Here is a 23367-nt window from a genome sequence, read left to right as displayed (position 1 = left end):
AGCCTCCAAGTCAAATGCACTTACTTGCTGAACTTCACTTAATTGGGTCTGCAGTCTGTGGGTTTTTTCAGCATCTTTTTGCATCTTGTTGAAAGCCCATCTGCATTCCTCAAGCTGCAGGTACAGTGAGCGGGACTCTGCTTCTGCTGCATGAAGCCTTCGTGAAAATTCAAATATTTCTTGCTGCAAAATTGCTATGTTTCTCTGTCAGCAAACAAAAACAAGTTGATGGGCTATAAAGTCTGCTCTTTTAGCAATAAAATAAATAATATTTAAGACTCAAGAAAAAGAAGACAAAACATAATTTTTTTCCTCCATCTCTAAAAGACATACACAAGGAAAAAAGTTTGAACCTGTCACCTACCAAGGGTAACTGCAAATTCTGTTTACAAGGAAGTACTATTTTCACCTAAGGTTTACTATAAAAGATTATTAGAGAAAGAGTTTATCCTTTCATTTTGGTTAAAGGGAAGAAGGTTATCTTTACTGAAAAAAAGGATGGTAAACATGAGAAAGTAGAAAACAATAATAAAAAGCAACCTTAACATTTGCATCAAGCCAAAAGCAAATTTGTGCTTATAAGCTAATACAGATCTGATCAAACTTTAAAAAAAATCTTTTACTTGGATACACTAAACCTCCTCCAAAAATTCTTTCTCAATAAAAGAAAAGACCTATTCACACCCTAATGTGTGACAAATCAACTTCTGAGTGTCCATATAGTACCACTTCACTGTCATGGACTCATCACCGGTCTGAAACAAAATAAATGCTGCTATCAAGGGAGCTTCACTGTTGCTGTAAACCTTCTGTTTCCATGATGGAGGACTGTAAGTCTGCTTACTGTGCTGGGCAGTCTGTCATGCAATCCAGCTTCCAGGGCCTGGGCATTTAGTCTGCGGAGCCCACGAGCCAGCCTGTCTACCAGGGAGTCCCTCTCCAGGAAGGCTCTGCACCCACGAGTGTTCCCTTGAACTGTCTCCATCAGAACGCTCAGGTTGTCCATCAGTTTTGCAAAGCAGTTCCTGGCTGTGCCGATCAGCGAGTTACTAGAAAGCCACAGCTCTGAATCTTTCAGAAAAAAACAACAAAAAGGAAACATCAAGCAGGTTATTACTTCCCATTTCTTGTAATATCACATTCGTTTTCACTTATACAGGATGGAACCTGTAAATATTCTGAAACACAGAATGCTGAATATGAAACACTGTTCAAACTTTGCTTTTAAAGGATATGAATTCAATTTATTGAAAAGCGCATGATCAAAGAAGAAAGTGCCTGAAACTGAATCTAAACACACTTGATTCAATGGCAACTTTTATACCAATTTAGTGTTTAGGCTTCTGGAAAATGCATCACCTTGTCTTTCTCCTGCTATTTCCCTTTATTCATATAAATTATCCCCCTTCTACTATCCTTTTTTTCTGTGACAAAAATGTAGGGACTCTAAAACTACAGGTTAATAAAGAACCAGGGGTGGCAGAAATGCAGATGAATCAAGGGAACCTGTATCAGTTCTCACTGTAAATAAACTCCAGAAACAGCCTTCTGCTTCCATGGCCTCTATATACCGAAATGAAAACGATAACATATCCTATCAGCTGTTTAAGAAAATTAATCTGTTCCAGCAGTACAGAAATGTGATAATTCAGAGAATGTAGAAAAGGGTTATTATTTTAGCCTGCAATAAAATTAGTACTTCAGGGAAACAGCCCCACTTAAATTTGTATTGACTAGCTCAGGACATAACCTCTAGTCAAAGGTGTCTATCATAAATATTCAGAAATATCTCTTCAGAGCTATCTAAACAGAATAGTTTAGATAAAATCATAAAAATGGAAATTATATGACCACCCTGACTTATTTATTTTTTAAATATATTTCTGCTACAACAATATACAGTTAAAATTACCTTGGTTGTTGAGAACACCCTCCAGATCTGAGATAGAATTGATCATTGCAGTATAGAGGTTAGAGCTACACAACCAGTTAATTGCTTCAATACAGTCAACTCCTTCCTCTCCAAAACCTGTGAAACAGAAGTACAGCTAGCAGGATAAATAAATCACAAAAATATGGCACACTGCTGCCTCCAGCTGTTTAATTCTTAACCTAAGATTAGGCATTTCTTCTTAGAGTGAAATGCATTTGTCAAGCAATATAAAAACCAAAAATCCATAAGTAACATTTGTCAAAATGTCATTAAATATGTTTTTATGCCCCAGCACTAAAAATAATATTCCTCTTTGTTATTCCCTAAACGTGCAATTTGATGTAACTCTTTAAAAACATTTCACTTACGGGTCACAAGATGCCTGCCTCTGGATTCTCCCAGACAAACTTGAATTCCAGGGCTTCCTCTGCATCCGTCTGACCAGACGAAAAAGGTACAAGAATATCGGGCCAGACCCCTCAGCCTGTTGGCAGCCAGAGCTACAATCACAGCTCTTCGGAACACATAAGCCAGGCTCTTGGCTCTTCTTTGCCTTATCCTGACTTCGTCCTGGTTTCTTTCCATGACAGCAGGGAGAGCATAAAGGAGGCTGACGATCTTGTGGTTCAATAGTTGTTGCTGGTTCACCTGTTCCTGGAGAATGTCTCTTTGGCAAGACATGGCGCACAGTCGGCCGTAGAGAGAGCACAGGGCCCCTGATAGCAGTGCGGAGGCTGCCAGCAGGAATGAGCGTGCCTTGAAAGCATCTAATAATGAATTTTTCAAGGTATTGTTTTCCTGGGCCAGTTTGTCGGAGAGTTGTTCAAGGCCGTAGAGTTTTTGCCTGTTTTTCTGCACCGTTTCTTCACATTCCTGCGACAGAAACAAACCAAACTATAATGGACGAAACATTAACTACATGGTTTTTACCTAGACAAGAATGAAAAGAAAATTTAGCTTTGCCATTCAAATGATGCATTAAAGGGGCAAAAGTTGTTAGTAATAATTGTGATGAAAGTATCTCTTCTAGTAAGCAATTACAGAATAAGATGTATGAAACAAAAACAGTGGTAGGAGGGAAATTTACATGATAATCAATTGCAAATGGACTCCTGATTTCGGAAAACAATCCACCAACACCGTGACAGCTCACAGAAGGTCCAACACCACCTGTCTGCCCACAATACAGTTTTATTAATTGACTTAACAATAGTAATAACATTCTCCAATTTCAGAGAGAACACTGCTGCACCGAGCAGAAAGCCAGTGTAAGTGAGAGGAAAAACATAAGGAAGTCTGGAACATGAAAGTTGACAGATTGAATTTTTCAGCATGCAAAGACTTCCAGTCCTGAAATCTGCATCAAATACAGCATTATTCTGTAAAGTAAGTTGCAGCAACTCACAAATAACAAGGGACATATATTTCCTTTATTCACTACGCTTTTAATTGAAACAGGTATGAAGGAGTGTGATGATAAAGACAGTAAATGGTGGTTGTGGAATAACAGGGAACATTTTGGATTGCAAATAACTCATCTAACAAGGAGTGACAGTTTCACACTTTTAGGCCACTCCTCACTGTAGTATCAGAAAAACAGAGTTGCTTAACACCATTGAAATCTACCACTGCTCTTAGGGTCAGTACATACGTAACTAAATTTATCCCCAGGTGATACCACATTATTGTTATTCTATACAATCTCTGCAAATGATGATGCTGAAAAACTAGCTGCTGCCCTCAGTAATTCTTAAAACACGCAAAGTTGATCTTACAGCTTTAGCATTCTCAGAAAAACAATACTGCTCTCTGCAGATGAAATCAGGCTTCTCAGCTGGGCCTGAAGACTAAATTCTCTTCAACAAATGCTTCAGCAAAGTAATTTATTTCTTATTTTAAGTGTTGTAATATTAGCACAGGGATGGGTTGGTTTGTTGTTTGGTTTTGGATTTTTTTAAACTTTAAATGTATACTAAAATTCCCAAATGACCTTTAACTGCTAAGAGGCTAAAACTATTGAAATAATCCATCCAATTTTTAAAGAAAAAAAAATAAATTAGAAGTTCACAGCACCATACCTGTGATCTTGCATGAATTTCTGCAAGGGCGTTTGAGTACTGCTGTTCAAGATATTGCTTTTCTTTCTGCGACCAGTGCTCCTGTGCTTTTAACTGTTCAGACATTTTCTCCAAAGCATCCTCCTGGTTCTGCTGAAGGTCGTTCATAGTGTCAGTCTTGTGCTTGCACATATATTCTAGGTGAGATATCTGTGTGACAAGCATTTAAGAAGAAATTATTATTTACCTTTTCACTTTAAGTTAAGCACAGACTATTCCAGCATAAAATCTAAACTGCAGTTTTTTCAATATTGTATTAAAACTAAGTAAAACCCTTTCATGGCAGATAAATTACTTGGTTCTCAAAAGAAAACTGAAATATATTTTGAAACAAAGTAATTTTTTTGGTTTCGGTTCTGCTATCCTTCTACCACCTTGCCACCCTCTTTGCAGGAAACCTGAGCCAGACACTTCATAACTTATTTTTTTTAATGATTGTATTAAATTTTAGTAAATTAGTAATCCAAGTATATCCTTTAGAAGTTTGTGATGATTGCAAACAATAATTAAAACATAGCCTTTAATTTTTTGTTTGTTTGTTTGTGGTTTTTGATTTTTTTCTTTTGTTGAAAAGTCAAGACATTCCAGGTTATTATTAAGTTTTAAAACAATTTCAGGGAATTCTAGCACAGAGAATTTTTTTCCTTACAAATAGCTCATAAGTTTATGATGTATTTTCAACAAACATGTAGAGATTCACTCTTGTGGTTTAACACTGCACTTCTCATGCAAGCTAAATGGAGGAATGAACCAAGACAACAATGATCCCCAAATGCACACACCTGAACTTTCTGTTCCTAGAAAATATCAAGATACTTCCAGGTAGATCACACTGAATTGTGTGGAAAAAAAGCTTTTTCAGCACAGTCTAACATCCCAGAAAAGCTGCTAAGTACATGAGAAGAACCCTAGAGACCTCACAGTCAGTCTTAATAACAATCCTTAATTAAAAAGCAAGCAACAATAAGACACAAGCCCTACAAACACTGCCAACAGCGTTCACCTTCCCTTCCCTTTCCTCATCTACTTCAAAAGAGAAATAAACCAGAACACAAAGTGATACCCTAAAGAGCTCTTTAGGCATAGCTTAGCCTCTGGAGCCAGCTGAGTTATTTTAGAAGGGGCTTTTTCCTTCCTAAAACCACAAGGTTTTCTGGGGAGAAAAGCCATGTAAGCTCATTTGCTTCAAAACCTTTCAGAAAAGTACAGCTCCTCCTTCATACAGATCCTGACATGTTTTATAATAGGTATTTCTGTTTGTTTCTGAATAAAAATGTCATAATCCAAAGTTACAATTAAAGAAAAAAACCCCACACTGGCATTCTTTCAAATAGTACATCTGAATCATAAACACATAATTACAAGGTGATATTCCTGGAGAAAGTGTATTTTGCCTCTGGATTATAGTAAAATAAAAACTTGATTTATGACTGTAAATGACTATGTTCAGTGAGTTTCTTCATCAGTAAGATGAATTTATTGTCTTTTAATTAGGTCCCTGTGGCTACTATCAGATTGCCCTTTCAGAATATCCTGCACAGAAGGTGGAGCTGGGAGACTTGATGCACACTCTACTCACATCTAAATGCCCCTGGCAACAAACTGAGCAGTGGACAAGCCATAGTTAATGGTGCTCATTTGTTAGTGTCCAAATCCTTTTTTGGGGGGATGAATATCAGTCCTTTTTAACAAGACTGCAGTGTGAATAAATGTCACTGAGCTCAGCAGAGGCAGCTGATGCCTAGCAACACTCACCCTCTGGTTAGCCTTGTTGAAGTTCGAGACCAGGGCTTCAACATTCTCATGCAAGAGTGCGCAAAGTTCTGTCCAAGGTAATTCTTCCAGGGGGACGTTTGTCTGTCTGGAAAGCACCTGGGCGTTTGCCAGGGTCCGGTATAAGTTCAGGAGGATGGAAATCTCCTTCTGGAACACAAAGAAAAAAATTAATTGCTGTAGCTGGGTGATGTTAAAATCAAAAGAGATGCATCATATGTGCGGTAGGAGCGCTGAGCACAGCTGAAAATGAGCCCTTGAGGTTCATTCTCACAGCTTTACAAAATTCCTCAGTTCATTTCTAATAATTGCAGCCATAATATTGCATAATATTACAGCAGAGTAAGAAAACAGATTTCACAAAATTTATCTAGTTAGACACAGTATGTAAATAAAGTATGTGAGTGAATCCCAGTCTTGTGGGGGCCACAACCATGACCTGGCAGCTAAAAATTTCCATGCTCTTAGTGGACGCAATTCATTCACCCATGTTAATACCTTGAGGTGCCTCCAAATTGTGCCCCAACACTTGCACAGCACACAGAAAACTGTCCATTTGGCTTGGCAGCACAATACACTCTAAATTCCTTTAAAAATTTGTTTTGTGTGGATTATGTATGATTAATCAGCTGGCCAAAATGGGCCTACAGCTCCATCAGTCAAGCTCCACAAGCCATTCCTCATTTACTTACAGTGATTTTAATCAGTAGTATATTAAATTGATTAAAAATAAATTTTAGCAACAGCAGCATGCAGTAGAAATTCAATTCTTCATACTTTTAGTTCATACAAATGCCTTAAGATAACAGAAAGCTGTTTCTCAAATGCTGTATGAGTACAGTCAGAGATCAATATAAGATTATCAGACTAGAGTGGAAAGAACATATTCAGGAAGCATAAAAATGGTATAAAATATGGAAAAATACTGTATAGGTCAAGAAAGCAGGAGGGGAAAATGAATGGAAGAGAACACACTGGCATTTGCACACAATTTAAGCATAGGTATAGCAGAGACTAACAGCAATATATTAAATGTTATCTATACTTAGTTTCTGCTATAGTCTTCTGCTTTTTCATTTTGGGAAGCAAAATTAGAGCTGTCTCAATGGAGTAAACAGGATCACATACAGGCACTTCTGCTTCCCAAAAAATACAAACAGCTTTGGGAAAATGCAAAGCCATCCAAGGCAATAAATACCTGATCTCATAAGGCAACCACTAATACAACTCTTCCAAAAATGAACATTTTTATCACCTGCTCAGGACAGTCTTGTGGTTTCGAATCCTTTGAGTAAAACAATTAAAACAACCAGCTCTATGAATATGACAGTGAGACAACCCTTTATTTTTTAACCTTTCAATAATATAACATTAATTTTGAGTCTACCATTAAATACTGTTTCCATTAAAAGAAATCTTGATCATGAATAGAATCTTGTCCATAATTCTTGTCATATCATATATTTTACTAGGGAATACAAATAAAAAGGAAAACTCCTGCCACAGTAACAGCTAGCAAGCACTTTAGGTTAAGCAAGAATTTTAGTAGAATATTTTCAGCTTGCAATTGTGTTTTGTAGTTATAAATAGCAAACATTAATGCCTGTAGTCAGGGCAGACAGTTGCTTTTCTCTGGATGTATTCCTTTGGTGCCTGATGAAATTACTTTTTCAGGCTAACTAGGCCAGCAAATATCTTTTAATACATTAATGCTTGCATGGAAGAAGCTGTTATTCTCCCAGAAAGAAAAAAGAAGATCCTGATATTATTTGTCTACAGCTTGTGAATCACAGATCTGCCTGGGCAGTGGACAGCACTGAGACAAAATGTGGAATCACTCCATCAACTGAACAAAAGACACCCACAAATCTGAAGACTCTCTGATGCAGGTCTCTGCTCCTGTCCACAGGGAACAGACCTCATGTACCTTCCATGCTCAGAGCTCTGAGAGAGAAAGAGGAGAAGTTTCCAAGCCACCAGAAAAAAAAATTTATATTGTTAAGAGTAGAAAGAGAGCAAATGTTACCACACTATGAAAAAAGAGATTTTCTAAACATGCTGACAACTTTCCTTTGTCCCTGCTGCTATGTAAAACGATGACAAAATTGTTATTCAAGGTGTAGCTGGGTAAAGACAGTAGAAAAGCCCAAAGTGGTCACATAAGAGGAGAAAGTTTTCAGAAAATAATCCAGCGAAATACATCCAATGTGCCAAATCCACAGCAAAACAAGTAAAAAACAAAACAGCAACAAAAAAATCCCCTCTGCTTTTCCACCTGAAAGCTTGAAACAATTTTCAAGCAATTTTTACAGTCAAATACTTGCACTAAAATTAAAAGGGTGTATGAAATAGAAATAAGCATTTCTACAATGGTAGCTAATGAAACTTGACAAAAAAGTTAGGTAGAAAGAACATTCTTCACATGATATGATAATCAATATCTACAAAATGCCTTAATTAGGAATGCCAGTACATCCTACCCATACTTTAAAAATATTTTCAAATTAGCTTCTCCAAGTCATTGGCTACATTTATTCATGTAGTAAATTTTTTTAAAGGAAACGTAATAACAAAAAGGGTGAGAGAATGGCAGAGTTCTTCCGCAGCTCAGCACAGCAAATGCAGCAAATCCTCACCACAGTAAATATTTTGACAATATGTTTTAAAACACCTAAACAATGTGTGTCACATATTTTTCCTTACTATTGAGCGCTTTTTATTTGTATTTGCAATTTACTATTGAGGATTTTTTTTCCTTACTATTGAGCCTTCATGCAGGCTGAAGCTGTCTGTAGGATCCACTAATGTGGCATTGGGATCTTGAGCTCTCCTCATTGCCTCAACCTTGTCTTTCCATTCCATACCGTAGGTTATATGCTGTCTTGGTGAACTGGAAAGTTTCCACAAAAAAGATACTTTAACCAAAATAACTTTTGTCGAATGCTCTATGTTTTTTTAAATGATAATCAATGGATATGGCAGATACCACTTCAGCACATCACATGGATCCTGAAGCTGCTTGCCTTTCTTAATTGAATGAAGACATTTATATTCCTTCTAAGAAAGATTTTTCAAGAGGTTATATTTTCAGTTACCAAGCCTGGTGTCATGCAATTCATAAGATTATTTGGAATGTGGCCTCAAAGTTACATATAACAAACAGAATTCTTCATACTTTAATTAGCACAACAGCTGTCTTCAGAGAGACCATGTCACATCTTGAATCATCAGCCCTGATTTCAAGTACAGTTCTTGCTCTTAAGATTTCCACATGCCTGACCCTACTCTGGTCTGACTTCGAAAGCAAGCTACCCAGAATTTTAATCTGTTCTTCTACTGTGTCAGTCAGGAAAGCAGACATATCAAGAGCCTGGCATGACTAAACAGGCAGCTGATGAGGAAACTACAAGGTCAAATAACAGCATAAACGACACAGAAGCACAGAGAGGGAATGCAAGGAAGAATTTTAAAAGATTGCCTGGGTATTTAGGCATGGTATCAGGAAAGCCAAAAGCTTGCTTAAAAATGATGTTTGCAAAGGATGACAAAGGTTTTTCCAGCTCAAGTTTTAAGTATCTTACTAAAAACATGTCCATAATCATGAATCTTGAATGAGTTGCTTGGGCCACAAACTTCCTTTCTTCTGGGAAAACTGATTTTTTTCCTTCTCCACTACTCCTTGTGTGAGTAAGTCAAAAGAAACACCTGTGTATACAGACCCAAATAGTTCTAGGCTGAAAGAGAGGTCACCCAAGTTCTGCTACCACAGGCACAGCAGGCTGTGCTGTGGAAACATCCCAAGAGATTTCCTGTGCTCTCACACTTTTCAATATTTTTTAACCATGTAAAGCTTTCTACAGTCATTCAAAAGTTGAAAACAAAGATTACCCACTATAAATGATACCCAACTTCTTGACAGGAGTCTTAGAGATCCAACTGACTCACTGAAGTGGAAAACAACGTTTTCATAACAATATAAGAATTGGACATCTTTTGGATATCTACTGGTAATCTATTCCTACACTCACCCCAAACACTACTGGAGGCTGGACTCTACCATAAATATGATTTTCAAAATTTTTGGTTTGGCAAATAATCTGTAGCAGGCCAGTTATTATCTGTACCATTCACAATAGCTTTGGTTACTGATATGGGCCTGTTATTAATGGACTGCCAGGTTCTGCACCTTTAGCTTGGTTTGGCACATTGCCCTAGAATTTTCTGCTGACTGAAAATTGCAGGGAATTTTCTATGAGTTGTAGAAAACTATGAGTTGTACTCAAGCTGTCTACTGCCATTTTGGAATGGCTTTAAAAGGAAACTTACGCTTTTTTTCCTGTCTCAAGAGCATTTACTGGCTCTCTGAAATCTTCCCTTGCTACTCCTTCTGGCAAAGCTTGTCTCCTGCCGCGCTGATCTTCATTCAAAATGTCTTCGAGTTCTTGAATTCTCAACTACCAAGTGTTAAGAAAGCAGTTAAGGGAAGTTAGGAAAGGCTACCATGGTCTTTAATGCTGTTCACTGCTCTGTTCTGCTTTTTACAGGTGAATATATTCTATTAATTCTGTATGGAATTAGAAAGCATTGAACACACATAGAAATGTATTAATACATAGAGTTCAAAACAGAGAGAAATAGATATGCTGACCAAAAGACATTTTGTTGTCCTTGCGTGGTGTTTGGATTTTCCTGATGTCAATTATTTATATTACTGAAGTTTTCCAGGGGAATTCTATTCATTAAGTAGGCTCATAAAAGTGTAGGATAAACAGTAAAAGCTACACTTGCACTCAGAGCAAAGCTCATGTGGAGCTTGTTCATGTACATAAACAAGGAAGAAAACCTGCTGTGTTCTTCACCCAAAGAAGATAAATCTCTAACTTCCAGGAATGTTACCTTTCCCTTTGTATGTTGTAAAAGTAGAGAAGGAATAAAAAAACCTGCATCATCATTACTTATTTAATCATCACTTCAGAAATCCAAGTGCCTGTACTTAGAAAAAGTAATAAAAAATAACTGACTGAATAAGTGGACATGCTTTTTTGTGTTCCTCAGAAAATAAGAAAAAATTAATGAAATTCCCTTTTGTTTTCTCATTTAGTTTTTCAAAATTCCACTGTTAGTCACATCACTCAGCAGATCAAAAGATCACTCAGCAATCATCTTTCAGGTTTTTCACTTTTGTTTTTAATAAACCCTAATTGCTTTAATGGATCAAACCCTGTGTGACACAGTTTAGTGATACAAAAATTTAATATTCAAGTATACATATCGCATTTTTTCATATATTCAAACTTTTCTAGTAACAGCAGATGTAATAGCTGAAATGTACTCTGAATAATTACATTTGGAACTGCAGTCTCAGGATGCATTAATATCTCACACCTAGAGAAGTTGGGTGAGTGCACTCTATCTCTGAAATTACCTTAGTGCCCATATGGGCACAGAATATTTTAGCAGTTTAACTATTGTGAAACATTTCCTTTCCCCTCACTGTTTCAATGCTACTTTGAATTCTAAAACATAAGAATGTGACATTTTATTTTAATATTGATTCTATTAACTTGACAGTTCCCTGGAAATAAAGGAGATGTTTTTCTATTACCTTTTAGAGTCTTGACAATCATTGCAAAAATATCTACTCAGTGTTTTCACTGGAGCAAGGAAATCTTAACATTTTTGGAAGATTGCACCTTTACAAGTCCATCTTCTATTTTACTGCAAACTTCCACCAAATATTTAATCAAAAGTTTACCTGCATGACATCTGTAGTGTATTTACATTCTACATGTGCTAGTCTTGCTGCTGCAGCATCATCCTCCAGTTCCTTTATTTTCACTGCAGCTGCCTAAAAGTACATTTTAAAATTATATAAGTCCAGAAAGATGATAACATCATGCAAAGACAACTTTATTTGTTCAGTTTATTAGGTCTCCATAAACCAACCTGTGGTATCTGAACTACTTGCACTTTAAAACTGTGAAAACTCATGTCAATAAACAAATGAAAGGAAATCATTACATATCCAGAATATAAAGTAATATTTTCTATTTAGTTAAAGAAATTGATGTAGGATTATGCTCTTGCTACAGTTTTTATAGTCACAGATATGTGTCTCTACATAAAGGCCTGGACATGATATTTCAATTGAAAAAATGTTTTTAGCAAAAGCAGTAACTACAGAGCTGCTATAATAGAAATTCACATGAAATTTTAATTACATTGTTTCCTATCAAAAACATCATCTCACTTTGACTGATGGTTGATTTGAAAAGAACAATACAACCCAAAATGACTTCTGCCTTCAAGTGATGCCACAAAGATGAAGAAAAGGACATTAATATTAAAAGTAATTTAAGACACTCAAGGCTACACAGATACCAGTAAAGTCATTGATTTTGGACAGGTAAAGCAAAGTAGCAAGTATGTGAGACTGAATCCTAACTCTAAGCACTTCAGTTAGGGAAACGTTAACTGAAAAATAAATAAATAAATAAAATTTACATACTAGCTGTTGGCAATAACTGTTGGCAATAAATTTAAACTCTGTATAAGCCCGCACATTCACAAAAGGAAATAATTGAGAAACAGAGATCTGTGGAAGGCCTATTAAAGAAAAAGTCACAGCACAGAGATCACCAAACCCCCTCCACAAAAGCATCAGCCAAAAGGCTTAAGCTTTGCCTCCTCCCACAAGACCTATCTGCTTAACATGCTTAAATAAAAAGCTTTAAAAACTCACAAATCCTGCACAAATACTTCCTCTATACCTCTATGTTGCTAAGATTGCTTTCCCAGTGACATAAACCCCTTTCCATCTGCAGTTCAAACACCACTCTCAGGTCGGGCTCACAGCATTCACCTGTGAATCCACATTTCCTGCCCAGTGACATTCCACATTTTGTTAACCAAACACAGGGCACTCATAGCCTGACTCAGAGGTTTCACGCCTCAGAAATGAGACTGCTCAGTTGTGCCTGTGCTTGCTGAGGCTCCCAGCAGCAGGCAGAAAGCTTTACCTCCAGTTCTTTGAGCAGCCTCTCCTGCCGTTTGTTCTTGATTTCCAGAGAGTTGGCCTGGAGCCTCAGCACCTTGGCGCAGCCATTGTGCTCTGCCTCCATGTCCTTCAGCTTCTTGGCAATGCTTTGCAGGGCAGCATTAGTTTTCTAAAGGTAAACAGGTAAAGGAATAAATAAATATGCCAAGAGGCACTTTTTCCTAGACAGTTGAGAGTTCAACAGAGAAATGGAGACTGCCTCAGAAGATGATGTTAGAATTTTAAAATCTACAACGCCAGCACATGTCAACAGAAGTGTTTACCCAACAGCAGACATGTTTTTGATTCACCATCAAGAAATCTATGTTGGCCTAAAAAATCACTGTGAACATGATCTTCTGTGGTAAGACTAAAATCAACACCAGATCTCCACAGGACATCTTTCCCTAAAAGAGTACAGCCCTTCCAATCTCTTCTGTCTCCCAGCTCCGTGGCAATGATAGAAACAGAGTGCATTGGGTGAACTTTTGTCCCTCAACAGGGGACATTTTTGTTATGATTTTGATTGCTAAAACATCAAATCAGATGTTTTTTAGAAACAGTTAGTCGCACAGACTAAATAATTTTGATTTCTGGTATTCTGAAAAGGATTTGCTACTATCTAGAAACTGAATTAATTTAAAAACTTGTGAAATATGAAGTCCTCAGTAGAATAAAATCATCTGGTCCCCACTCAATTTCTGCATACAGAAATTGAACTAAGCTGCAGGCTGGAAGCATAACTTCAATTACTGGACACTGCAGCTCCATGAAATCACTGCTACAGAATCCCCATTGTCCATATGAATTTCATTTAAATTTAAGGTAATCCTCTAGCTTTGAATGTCCAGCAAGGCAGTTTTCTTCCCTTCAGAATGCAAGATAAATAAATAAATAAACAAAAATTAACTGTTTTCTATATTTCCTAACATTTCTACTCTATACCTAGAAAGATACAGAAATATCAGGTTTATCTTCCTAATAGTAATAAATTTCAACTGGGGAATGTGAAATAAGTAGCAGGTAGTTTGCTGTGAAATACTACAAAAAATCTAAAAACATTTTCTACTGGAAATATAATTAACATTAGAAAACTAAAATTGTCGTGAGTATATCAAGCTTGTTAAGCAAGTCAGAATGAGCTGCAGGATTTCAGAGTTTTGAAGAATTTCTGAATTTTTCGGAGGTGATATGACTGTTGAATACTATCCCCATAATATTTGCTCATGAAAAACACAGCTGTTTGGTTTTTTTTGTTCTTGTTTGTTTGTTTGTTTGTTTTGTTTTCTTTTTTTTTTTAAACGACACAATCTCCCAGGTTTTTGAAGGAAAAAACCGTGAAAGGCCATGGACTCCTACCTAACCACGAGGCGATGCTACTGCCCTTCCTATCGCATCCGAGCCCTCCTATCCCGGGCCAGGATCTGCCCAACAGATCTTGTCACAAAGCAGAGAAGGTGATTTTTCCTGCGTGCTCGTTCCAGAGGCACATTTCAATACTCCATGACTCCACTCCCATGCCTACCTCAGCATTTTCACAGCCAAGTTCAGAATTACCGTTTGTGACCTGCAGTTTTTCCAGCCAGGATTTGCCTACATGCTCAGAATCCCACTTCTCTGCACTTATTAAGACGACAATTAAATCTCCTTAGCTTTCATTTTGTAACTCAGAATAACTAAAGGAGATTTAGGCCAGGCCTGTAAATACACAACACAAAATACTGCAATGCATTCAAAGTCATAATTTATAAACCCAAACATTTCTTATGTTCATCTGACAAGTTTAAATGAATTCAACTTTCAATGCAGTCAAGCCCAAATGTAAGAATTTTTATTTCCTGGAATTTTATAACTATCCATAACATAACTCTAGGGTGATGGGCAGGCGAACAGCTACAAAAGCAAAGTGGAACAATTTAACATTTTTATTACTGAAGCAGGTTAGGGTTTGGCACCTACCAGTGAATCAAATTTTCATTTCAGTGAGTTTTGAAAGTCCTTAAAGACTTTTGAGTTCAGTGACATCAAGACTGAAACCCTACAGCTCACTCTGGCCTGTTTAACGAGATGTATTCATGGCAATCTTAGTCTACTCATGCTAATTACATTTCCTACAATTTTGTAGCTTTAATACATTTACCAACAAAACCCCTTCCTCTACAACCACTGTCAGAGAACACTGCCAGGGGACTGACAGACAACACAATGTCCTGAGCCATACACTGCTCCTTTTGTCCTGTTTCAAGGACAAACATCACTCAACAGAGCATGGCATACTTTTTCAATGCTGATTTTTGATGCAGCAATAAACTCTCTGAAGGTAGCTCCTAAAAAACACTGTACACAACAGAAGGCAATACCCTTCCAGAGCCTCCTCAAACTAACTCAGCCACTTCTGTTGGCCAGAACTCAGAGCTTACCCTGTTGCCCCTGGCACCTTGAAAAGGAAAACTCTACCTAAAAGTGGGCTTCTTCACAGCCGATATCCTGCCCAGCTTTACAAGGATCATCTTTGAATAAAAACTGTCTTGTGTTTCTGCTTGTTTTGAGAAGGACATCAGGTCCTGTCCACAAGCTCCTCTGTTTTTCACTACCACTGTGTACTGATAATTTGGGTTAGGTGTTTACCATGACAAACAGGCACAACACCTTCCATCAAAGCCCCAAACCAGCATTACACACTAAGTGTAATAACTTCATAATTCTGTAACTTCATTACTTCTGTAATCTTCAGAATTATTCTGCAGTATTTAGCTATTTGGGGTTTTTTCCCCTGTAAAGCAGAAAAACTTCAACACACCCCACACTTTGCACCAAAAAACTTTCAGCCAGCATCTCATGGAACTTTCCATCTATTAATATATCATACCTGAAAAGCCATTTCTGCTTCAGCTTTTTCTCTAATGAGGAATTCTAGCTCAGCAAGGTGTACTCTCTGGATGTTATCCCTCTCCACTGCACATCTTTGTTGCTCCGCTTGAAGCTGCCACTGATCACTTTGAGCTATTTTGTCAATCTCTGATGCTTTTTGCTGATGTCTGTCATTGATTACTGTTGTTTACAAAAAAAAAAAAAAAAGCGAGAAAGAACAAGAAAAATATCACTGAAAATTAGCATGTTCAGAAAAAAAAAGTATAATGAACATAAGTTCCTCTGTGTATTGTGATATCCTGTGAAACACTGGAACAGTAACACTTCCAGTTTCACTACAGAGAAAAAATCACATCTTGTATTCCTGCAGCATCTTTCACACAAGGACATAGAAATGCTTTGGAGATTTCTACAAGTTTAAGCTCTTCTCCCTTTGGAAAGGAATAAAAATTCAACTCTTTCAAGTGAGGCCTCTATAGCATAAAGAACTTAATAACTTAATCACATTTTTCTGCAACACTTGGCTAGCTTATTTCCAAATATTTATGAGATACTTCAGTCTGTAGCAATTAATTTCAAGCTCATTTTAAGTATCAATAAAGACAAACACCAGCCACATGAAAATGATTCTAGGAAAACCTTAGGCAGGTTGGGCTAATGAGCAAAGGCTTAGCTTTTCTGGGGAAATTTACTGCTGCTCAAGAGAGTTAAATCTTCAGCCCAATGGTTGCCCCAAGATAGGGAAACACTGGATCTACTTCTCTGTGAAAGCTTAAATGCCAAGGAAGAGCTCTTTACCTAAAAGCAGTTTTACTAGGAACTTTGCTTCATTTCAAAAACTCAGTCAAAATATGTTGTTTTTTTTTTTTTTATGTTGCTGAGTACAACTAGCTATGTTGGCATTTATGTGATCACCACTTTCTAATAGATTTTTACTTCAAATTCATCCCATTCTTCTGAAATTTCTTCCTAGATGGAGAAGGGTGAGAAAACCAGAAGAGACATGTTGGGAAAACACAGAGAATTAGTGGACACAATGATGGAAAAGACCTGTCAGATGTCAGGAATCGAACCTCAAGAAGAACAGCAGAAAAACAGTTTGGAGAAGATATAAAGACAGGGCACAAGTGAGGTGCTCTGTCCAAGAAGTTAAGTTGAGATTGTGTCAAAAACACCACACGAGGTGAGCAAGGCTCCAAGAGACAAGGAAGAAGAAGCAGTAAGTTAAAAACTGAAAAAGAAATGAGAAGCAACACTGCAACTATTTGGCTTTGACATTTGTCACAATGAAAACAAAAACGGGGGAAAAAACCAACAAAGAACAGAACAAAACAAAACTAAACTAAACTAACAAAAAAAAAACCCCTACCAAACAAAAAACAGCTTGAGAAATTTAAACCAACCAAGATTTTTGTAATTTGTGTGTTCTCCAAATGAATGAAAGTGCAGAATTCTTATTATCTTTTAAAAAACATGGCAGTATAAATGCACTTTCAAGTTTCAGTCTCCTTCCATCCTTGTAAGGTTACAAAGTTCAGGAGTGCTCCAGTCTTTTCAGCGAACACCAAAGATTCACAAATACATCTTCTGTACTGAATTTAAACAGCATTTTATCTACTTAGGTAACAAAAAAAAAAAAAATCTTCCCAGCTTTAAGAGTGAGAAATCTCTTTCTGTTTGAGAAGAATTAATAATTTGAGTTTCTGAATGCCAAACTAGTAGGGGAAAAATGTGCAGGTAAAACCATTCCTTTCCACATACTAAACAAAACCAAAGATGACATGAAGAGACCAGATATGAGCAACAAAAAGCTAGAAATATCTGAAAAGGTGAAAGAAAAAAACAGCATGATGAGAACTCCTGGGGAGAAAGAAAAAGCTTTCTGGAAACAGTGTAAACAAATAAACAGGATTTGATTTTACTTTTTTCCCCCTGAAAATAAAAAGGAAGAACTGCTGGACATAGTGATAAGTAGGATGGGGAGAGGGACTCCTTAATTACAATTCTGTACACACTGAAGGAAGAAATAACAAAAGGTAAGGAGCAAGAGAAAAAAACGGTATTGATAGGCATAGCAGGTTATATTTAATTCATATGAGACAGCAAGTGTTCTGCAAACTCTTATGAGCTTATAGAAGCAGATGAGTAAGACATGGGAAAATAGGAAAATAAGAGACTTTCAAAGAATGCTGTAACTGTAAAACCTTGTGCAATCTCTGCTCTTTTAATGACTTGGGACTGGTGTATCCTCTGGCCATGATTTTTTTTTTTAATTACCTTGAAGTTCCATAACTTTGGTTTTTGCATCACACAGTTCATCCTCTGCAGAATACAGCTGTAAATTAGCTTCTTTTCTGGCAAATTTCAGTTCACTCTCCAGATTTTGACGAAGAAGTTCTCCTTTCTCAAGTTCCAACCTTAATTGCAGTATTTCTTTTTCATAGCGAGACATCTAGAAAATAAATATTTCAGAGATTGCATTCACAGCTGCCATCTTATCCCATCTGATTTTTAAATACAGTCTTGAAACCACACATTTTAGATACTTTTAGTTTTTTTATGCAAATTGATTCTGTTCCTAGATCATTTTCATGTACCTTAAATGTACCTCTCTGTTTTTCCAAACATGCTCTGCCTTAAGAAAATAAAAGCTACAATTATATTCCACAGGCAATTTTATGGTAGCTGTATTTAGCAACTAGGAAAGCAGTTGTGTTGATATTAGATTATCAGACACCTAGGAACTCACTATGTAAACACAAACTTTAGTCCAATGATGTTTGGCAGTCAAGCAGAATGCTATTAAACACAACAAACAAAACAACGAAAAGGCTTCAAAAAGGACTCCTATCTGGTGTAAGAAAGATAGTCTAGTCAGTGCTGCCAAAAACTAGACCCAGGAAATCACATTCAAGCCATTAGAACTCAAGAAGGTGGAAAGTAAAACATGAATTTCTTCAGAACATCTACAAAGCAGCAGCATCCTTAATGCATGCTCCATTCATAGGAAATAATTTAGCCCCCTTACAAAGGTTTTCCCTGATGCTCTTGTGGCAAACTGGTACCTAAATGAAGTAGCAGTGAGAAAATGCTTCATTAAAATTTTCTTTAGTTTGAATTTTATTACTGATATAAGTAACAATTCTGCTCTTATCAGTTTTTTAGGGGCATCTGGTGTGGGTGCTCATTCATCTGTTTCCTACTAAATACAGCCAATAAACCAAGTTTGTTGCTCCCTATCCATTTGTTTAAGGATTGCTGCTTCTTACACAGTGACTTGCCCTTGTCCTGATCCCATTGCTCCATCAATGGTGGGGTGATTCTGTAAAATGGACTCCTGGAATTACTGGGATTAAAACACTCAAACAGACAAACAAACCACATCTTATGCTGAGAATTCCAAAGCTGGGGGTGCAAAATATTCTTCTGCATGTTTGTACTGTTGTGTAGCGCTCAGGTTTCTTACACACACCTTCAGCTCTTAGCAATGAGATTGCTGTACAGTGCTACTTTGTTATTTTCCAACTTCTGAATGTGATTTTTACTCACCTGATGAGAGGATCATTTCAAGGAAACAAATTGCATTTAAGGAAATTAATTTTATTTTTACCCTTAGAATAAATTACATTTATTCTAAGGGTAAAATAAAGCAAACAAACAAAAAAACTCCTTACCTCTTTATTGTGTTGATTGTTTAATTCCAAATTTACTTTCTCTAGACTTTGGAGTTTTCTTCTCAGATCTTCAACAGTGTTCATTTCCATTTTATTTAAATCCTGATGCAATGGTACCTCTTGTAACTGATCATCTGAGCTGAAAAATGTGTTTTGAAAACACATGAGCTTTCTTTTGAAGTTTTAATGCTTCTTTATTTCAATTCCCCAATCATGGGTCCAGAGTTTTAAACCTTCGCATAAGTAAAATTATTTTGTGCAGTTTTCTTCTTGCTGTTGCTCTTTGAAGAAAGGATTATATAGAATTGCTTATTGTGCAAGATATGAGAGATGTGGCAGCAGGAACTTAAAAGAGAGATTCACTTTGGATTAATAAAGTTGATTTAAGCATAACATATTCATTATTATTTTTCAGTACCTCTGTTTCCAATAATGAACTTCCATAATTTTTGGTAACTAACTTCCAGGAGGCTTAGAAATGTAATTCCAATTATGCAAGTTAAAACAGCTGCAAGCTTTTTGTCTCCACAAAAAGTCTCATTTTTTAACATTAGTTACCATCTTAAAACCATCTCTGTCACGAAACAAATGCACAGATGTGGGAAAACCCTCTCTTTTTAGACTTTGTCTTCTGAGATACATACATTCAAACCACAGACATGCAACTGATCACAGACACGACACAAATTGAAGGCTTAGTACTCCAAACTACCCTGTTCCATCATAATTTCCACTACTATTTTAGTTAAAACAAAATCTACTTGGCAATTAGCAGAATCAGCCCTCAAGCACCACAAACAATAACAAAAGAGTCAACACCAAGTTTCTATATATAAAGTGAAAAATATATACATATGATATATAAATTTATATATATACATATACACATAAATATATGTAGATACATATATATGTACGCATATACATATAAACAGTTACATAAAAAACTTATTTATTAAATAAATAGTAATAAATTAATTAAATAAATAAATTAAATAAATAAGTAATAAATAAATTAAATAATTTAAAGTGAAATTGTTATAATTTCAAACTGGAAAACTTTTCAGGTATTTCAGTTCTTGAATATCAGTGTTCACATTATTTGATATGTTCGTTTTCACATTATTTTAAATATGTAAGACTGCAACAATTATTTTATCCAGACAAAAAGTGAAAGAGTTTATGGGCAATAAATGTGAAATACATTGATAAAAGAAACATTATTAAATTAAGCACTAAACTAGTATCATATAATACAGAAATCTAAATACCAAAATACCTTTGTCTACATGAAGTATTTTTTACAGAAGTTACACTGTACTGGCATTTAAATATTAGGTCTTTCTAAATAAAAAGTCACCACTTTACCCCTAGATTTGTGTATAGGCACAGTTAACAATTTTCATGACCAAAAATTTACCTGATGACATATTTTTCTCTTTTTTCTTTTTTTTTTTTTGACTGGCCAAAGAGACAAATACTATCAATAAGGGGATCTGTAACTTAGATTAAATCTTGCCTTTAAAGACATTATTACTCTTAAGGAAATTTCAGTTTTTTACCTGCAGACCATAAATATTTTATAATTGAATAAATAGTAAGTATTTTCCCATTTAAAAAGAAGACAGACATCACCTGTCAGATCAGAACAGCTATATGTCATCAGAAATTGTTCCATAAGGTGCCGTGTTCTTAATACATTTTATACATTTAATAAATGTAGAGACAATAATCATCAAAACCTGCATGCGCTGCATTATTAGTGTTCAGTACTTACTACCAAAGTCATACCCAAAGCAAGCAACATGAATCAAAGAGCAAGAGATCAACAACAATTAAAATCACTATTTTTAGTGCAACTCAGCTCCTGCAGTAAGAAGATTTGGAAATAAGTAGAACCCGAGCAGCTAGAGCATCTGTAAGCTGAATAAAATCTTGTTTGTGGACATCATGTAATAAGTTTGAGTGGCCCTTTTTTCTCTCCTTCTGGGGAAAACACAGAAGAAATAAAGGCAAGTAATATCATTCAGAGATGATGAATAAAGTACCAGTCTCAGCTGAAAATAGCTAAAAGCCAGACAGCACCAAGGGGGAAAAAATGAAACCCAAACTGAAAACTGGGGAAGACTTGGTCCAAGAAAAAGGGTTATGGAAAGGGTAACCATTTATTTGGTGTGTAGGCAGCAGGGGAGTAATTTACCTTATTTAAACCTGGTGAGATGTAATATTATTTTCATGGAGACCACACAGAATGGAAGCAAGAGAAAAATGACTTTTTGTAAAAACCTTTAAGGCTTTTAATTAACTAATTAAAATTAACTAATTAACTACTTAAGTTAATTAAATTACATTGGTTTATGTGGCAGTCAGAGCTAAAGAAATCTGTTTCTTTCAGCTCTCCTATGAAATATCCACCAAGAAAAAATCATAATGGAGATACAAATTAAAACTTAGAGGAGAAACTAACTATCCAATAAACTATTCTGCTTAACTGAATCTGTGGGGGGGCTGTGGGGGAGAATAAAAAAACCCCAAATCCATACCTTGCAGAAATTATGTGGCAACACAAGCATTAGCAAATTAAGGATGCCATGGAAATGAAAAATATTTCATTATTATTATTAAATAATAATGCTTTATTAGTATTAAAGCATTAAAACAGAGAACATAATATTAAGTACTGGCAAAAAAAGCATTAGACACCTTTTGAAATAGCATTTTATGCACAGCTTCTGAAGTCACAATGCAGTTGGTGGAAACTTAAAGATATATATCAGAAAACCCTATTTTTTTTCTTAGTATAGAACAACAACAACAACAACAAAAAAAAAAAAAAAAAAAAAACAAAACAAAAAAAAAAACCCAAAAACCAAAACCAACAACCAAAAAACCCCCAAACCAATGAAAACAAACAAATGAACAAAAAATCCCCCGGCCAACCAGTGTCAGAACTGTTGAACTATTGCTTATGTTGCCCCCTTCATTTTGGTTGTCTGCTTATACATTTTCAAATAGAATGGAAACCAGCCTTAAGGATTTTTGTTTCTGTGATACTTTCTTTAATTGTCACAGTGTCATGGTTTGGGCCTGGCACAGAGCCAGTGCCCCCATGAGAATACCCTCTCCCTGGTGTCTGCTGTGAGATGTGACCAGGAATAAGCAAAGCAGGCTCCAACTTAGAAATAAAGAAAACTTTATTACCTAAACTACAAGAGAAGAAGGAAAAAAACTATAAGGGAAAAATTTGAAAACCTTACAAAAAGCACTTTCCTCCTCCCCACCACCAAAATTTCCCAATCCGATACATTCCCCCAAATCACCAACTGCCCAGTCTGGCACCACCCTTTAGAATACTCAAACTTCAGTCCATGAAGAAGAGAGGAGTCCTTCTTGCACCATAGGCTTCCCCTGGAAACACGCTGAAACCTCGTGTGCTTCCATGTCACTCAGCACCGCCCGGAAAGTCCTTGTGCCATTTTGTGACATCTTCCTTCCATGCCCAGTGCACTCACCACTGTGCATGGACCAGAGCTGCTTCTAGGGTTGTCTTTTAAGGATGCCTTGTCTCACTCCAAAAAGGCACAGTCTCTGCTTTGGGACATCTGTCCTCCCCATTTTTTCCCACCCCCTGGGGCCGAGGGGTCCCCACAATGAACCCTCCTGGTTCTGAGGCACTGCCTCCCCATAAATGCAGTCTCTGTGTCACAGGAATAATACTGGGTGAGTCTATGGCTACACAAGAAAAGTCCAGCCAAAAGGCCACTCCAATCATCTCTCTCCCCACTCAGCCAGTCTTCTCCACGTCCCTCGGGCCTAGTTCTTGGTTATCTCATTTCCTGTCTTTCTTCTTATTCAGCTCCGAGGAGGATCAGCATTGTTGCAAGGTCCCAATCATGTAAGAAAAAGGGTTAAACATTTCAGTCTCTGTCTGTCCCAGAGTTCCAGCACTCCCACACTCGCTGC

The 23367-nt window shown here is 36.5% G+C and overlaps 1 protein-coding gene across 1 annotated transcript in view; it reads right to left on the bottom strand.

Moving 5' to 3' along the window:
- Positions 1-23367, bottom strand: part of LOC134432558 (coiled-coil domain-containing protein 171-like) — a 47792-nt gene that overhangs the window by 20379 nt on the left and 4046 nt on the right. Inside the window, exons 4-15 of the mRNA XM_063181403.1 lie at positions 18008-18182; positions 15729-15910; positions 12843-12989; positions 11579-11671; positions 10150-10277; positions 8584-8713; positions 5806-5973; positions 4012-4200; positions 2302-2806; positions 1913-2029; positions 845-1071; positions 25-204 (exon numbers count right to left, since the gene is read on the bottom strand). Coding sequence (XP_063037473.1) covers positions 25-204; positions 845-1071; positions 1913-2029; positions 2302-2806; positions 4012-4200; positions 5806-5973; positions 8584-8713; positions 10150-10277; positions 11579-11671; positions 12843-12989; positions 15729-15910; positions 18008-18182 — 2241 coding nt within the window. The remainder of the gene's footprint in view (positions 1-24; positions 205-844; positions 1072-1912; positions 2030-2301; positions 2807-4011; positions 4201-5805; positions 5974-8583; positions 8714-10149; positions 10278-11578; positions 11672-12842; positions 12990-15728; positions 15911-18007; positions 18183-23367) is intronic.

This window comes from Melospiza melodia, chromosome Z, assembly GCF_035770615.1.
Source record: "Melospiza melodia melodia isolate bMelMel2 chromosome Z, bMelMel2.pri, whole genome shotgun sequence".
Lineage (NCBI taxonomy): Eukaryota > Metazoa > Chordata > Aves > Passeriformes > Passerellidae > Melospiza > Melospiza melodia.
This window is presented reverse-complemented; position numbering and strand designations above follow the sequence as displayed.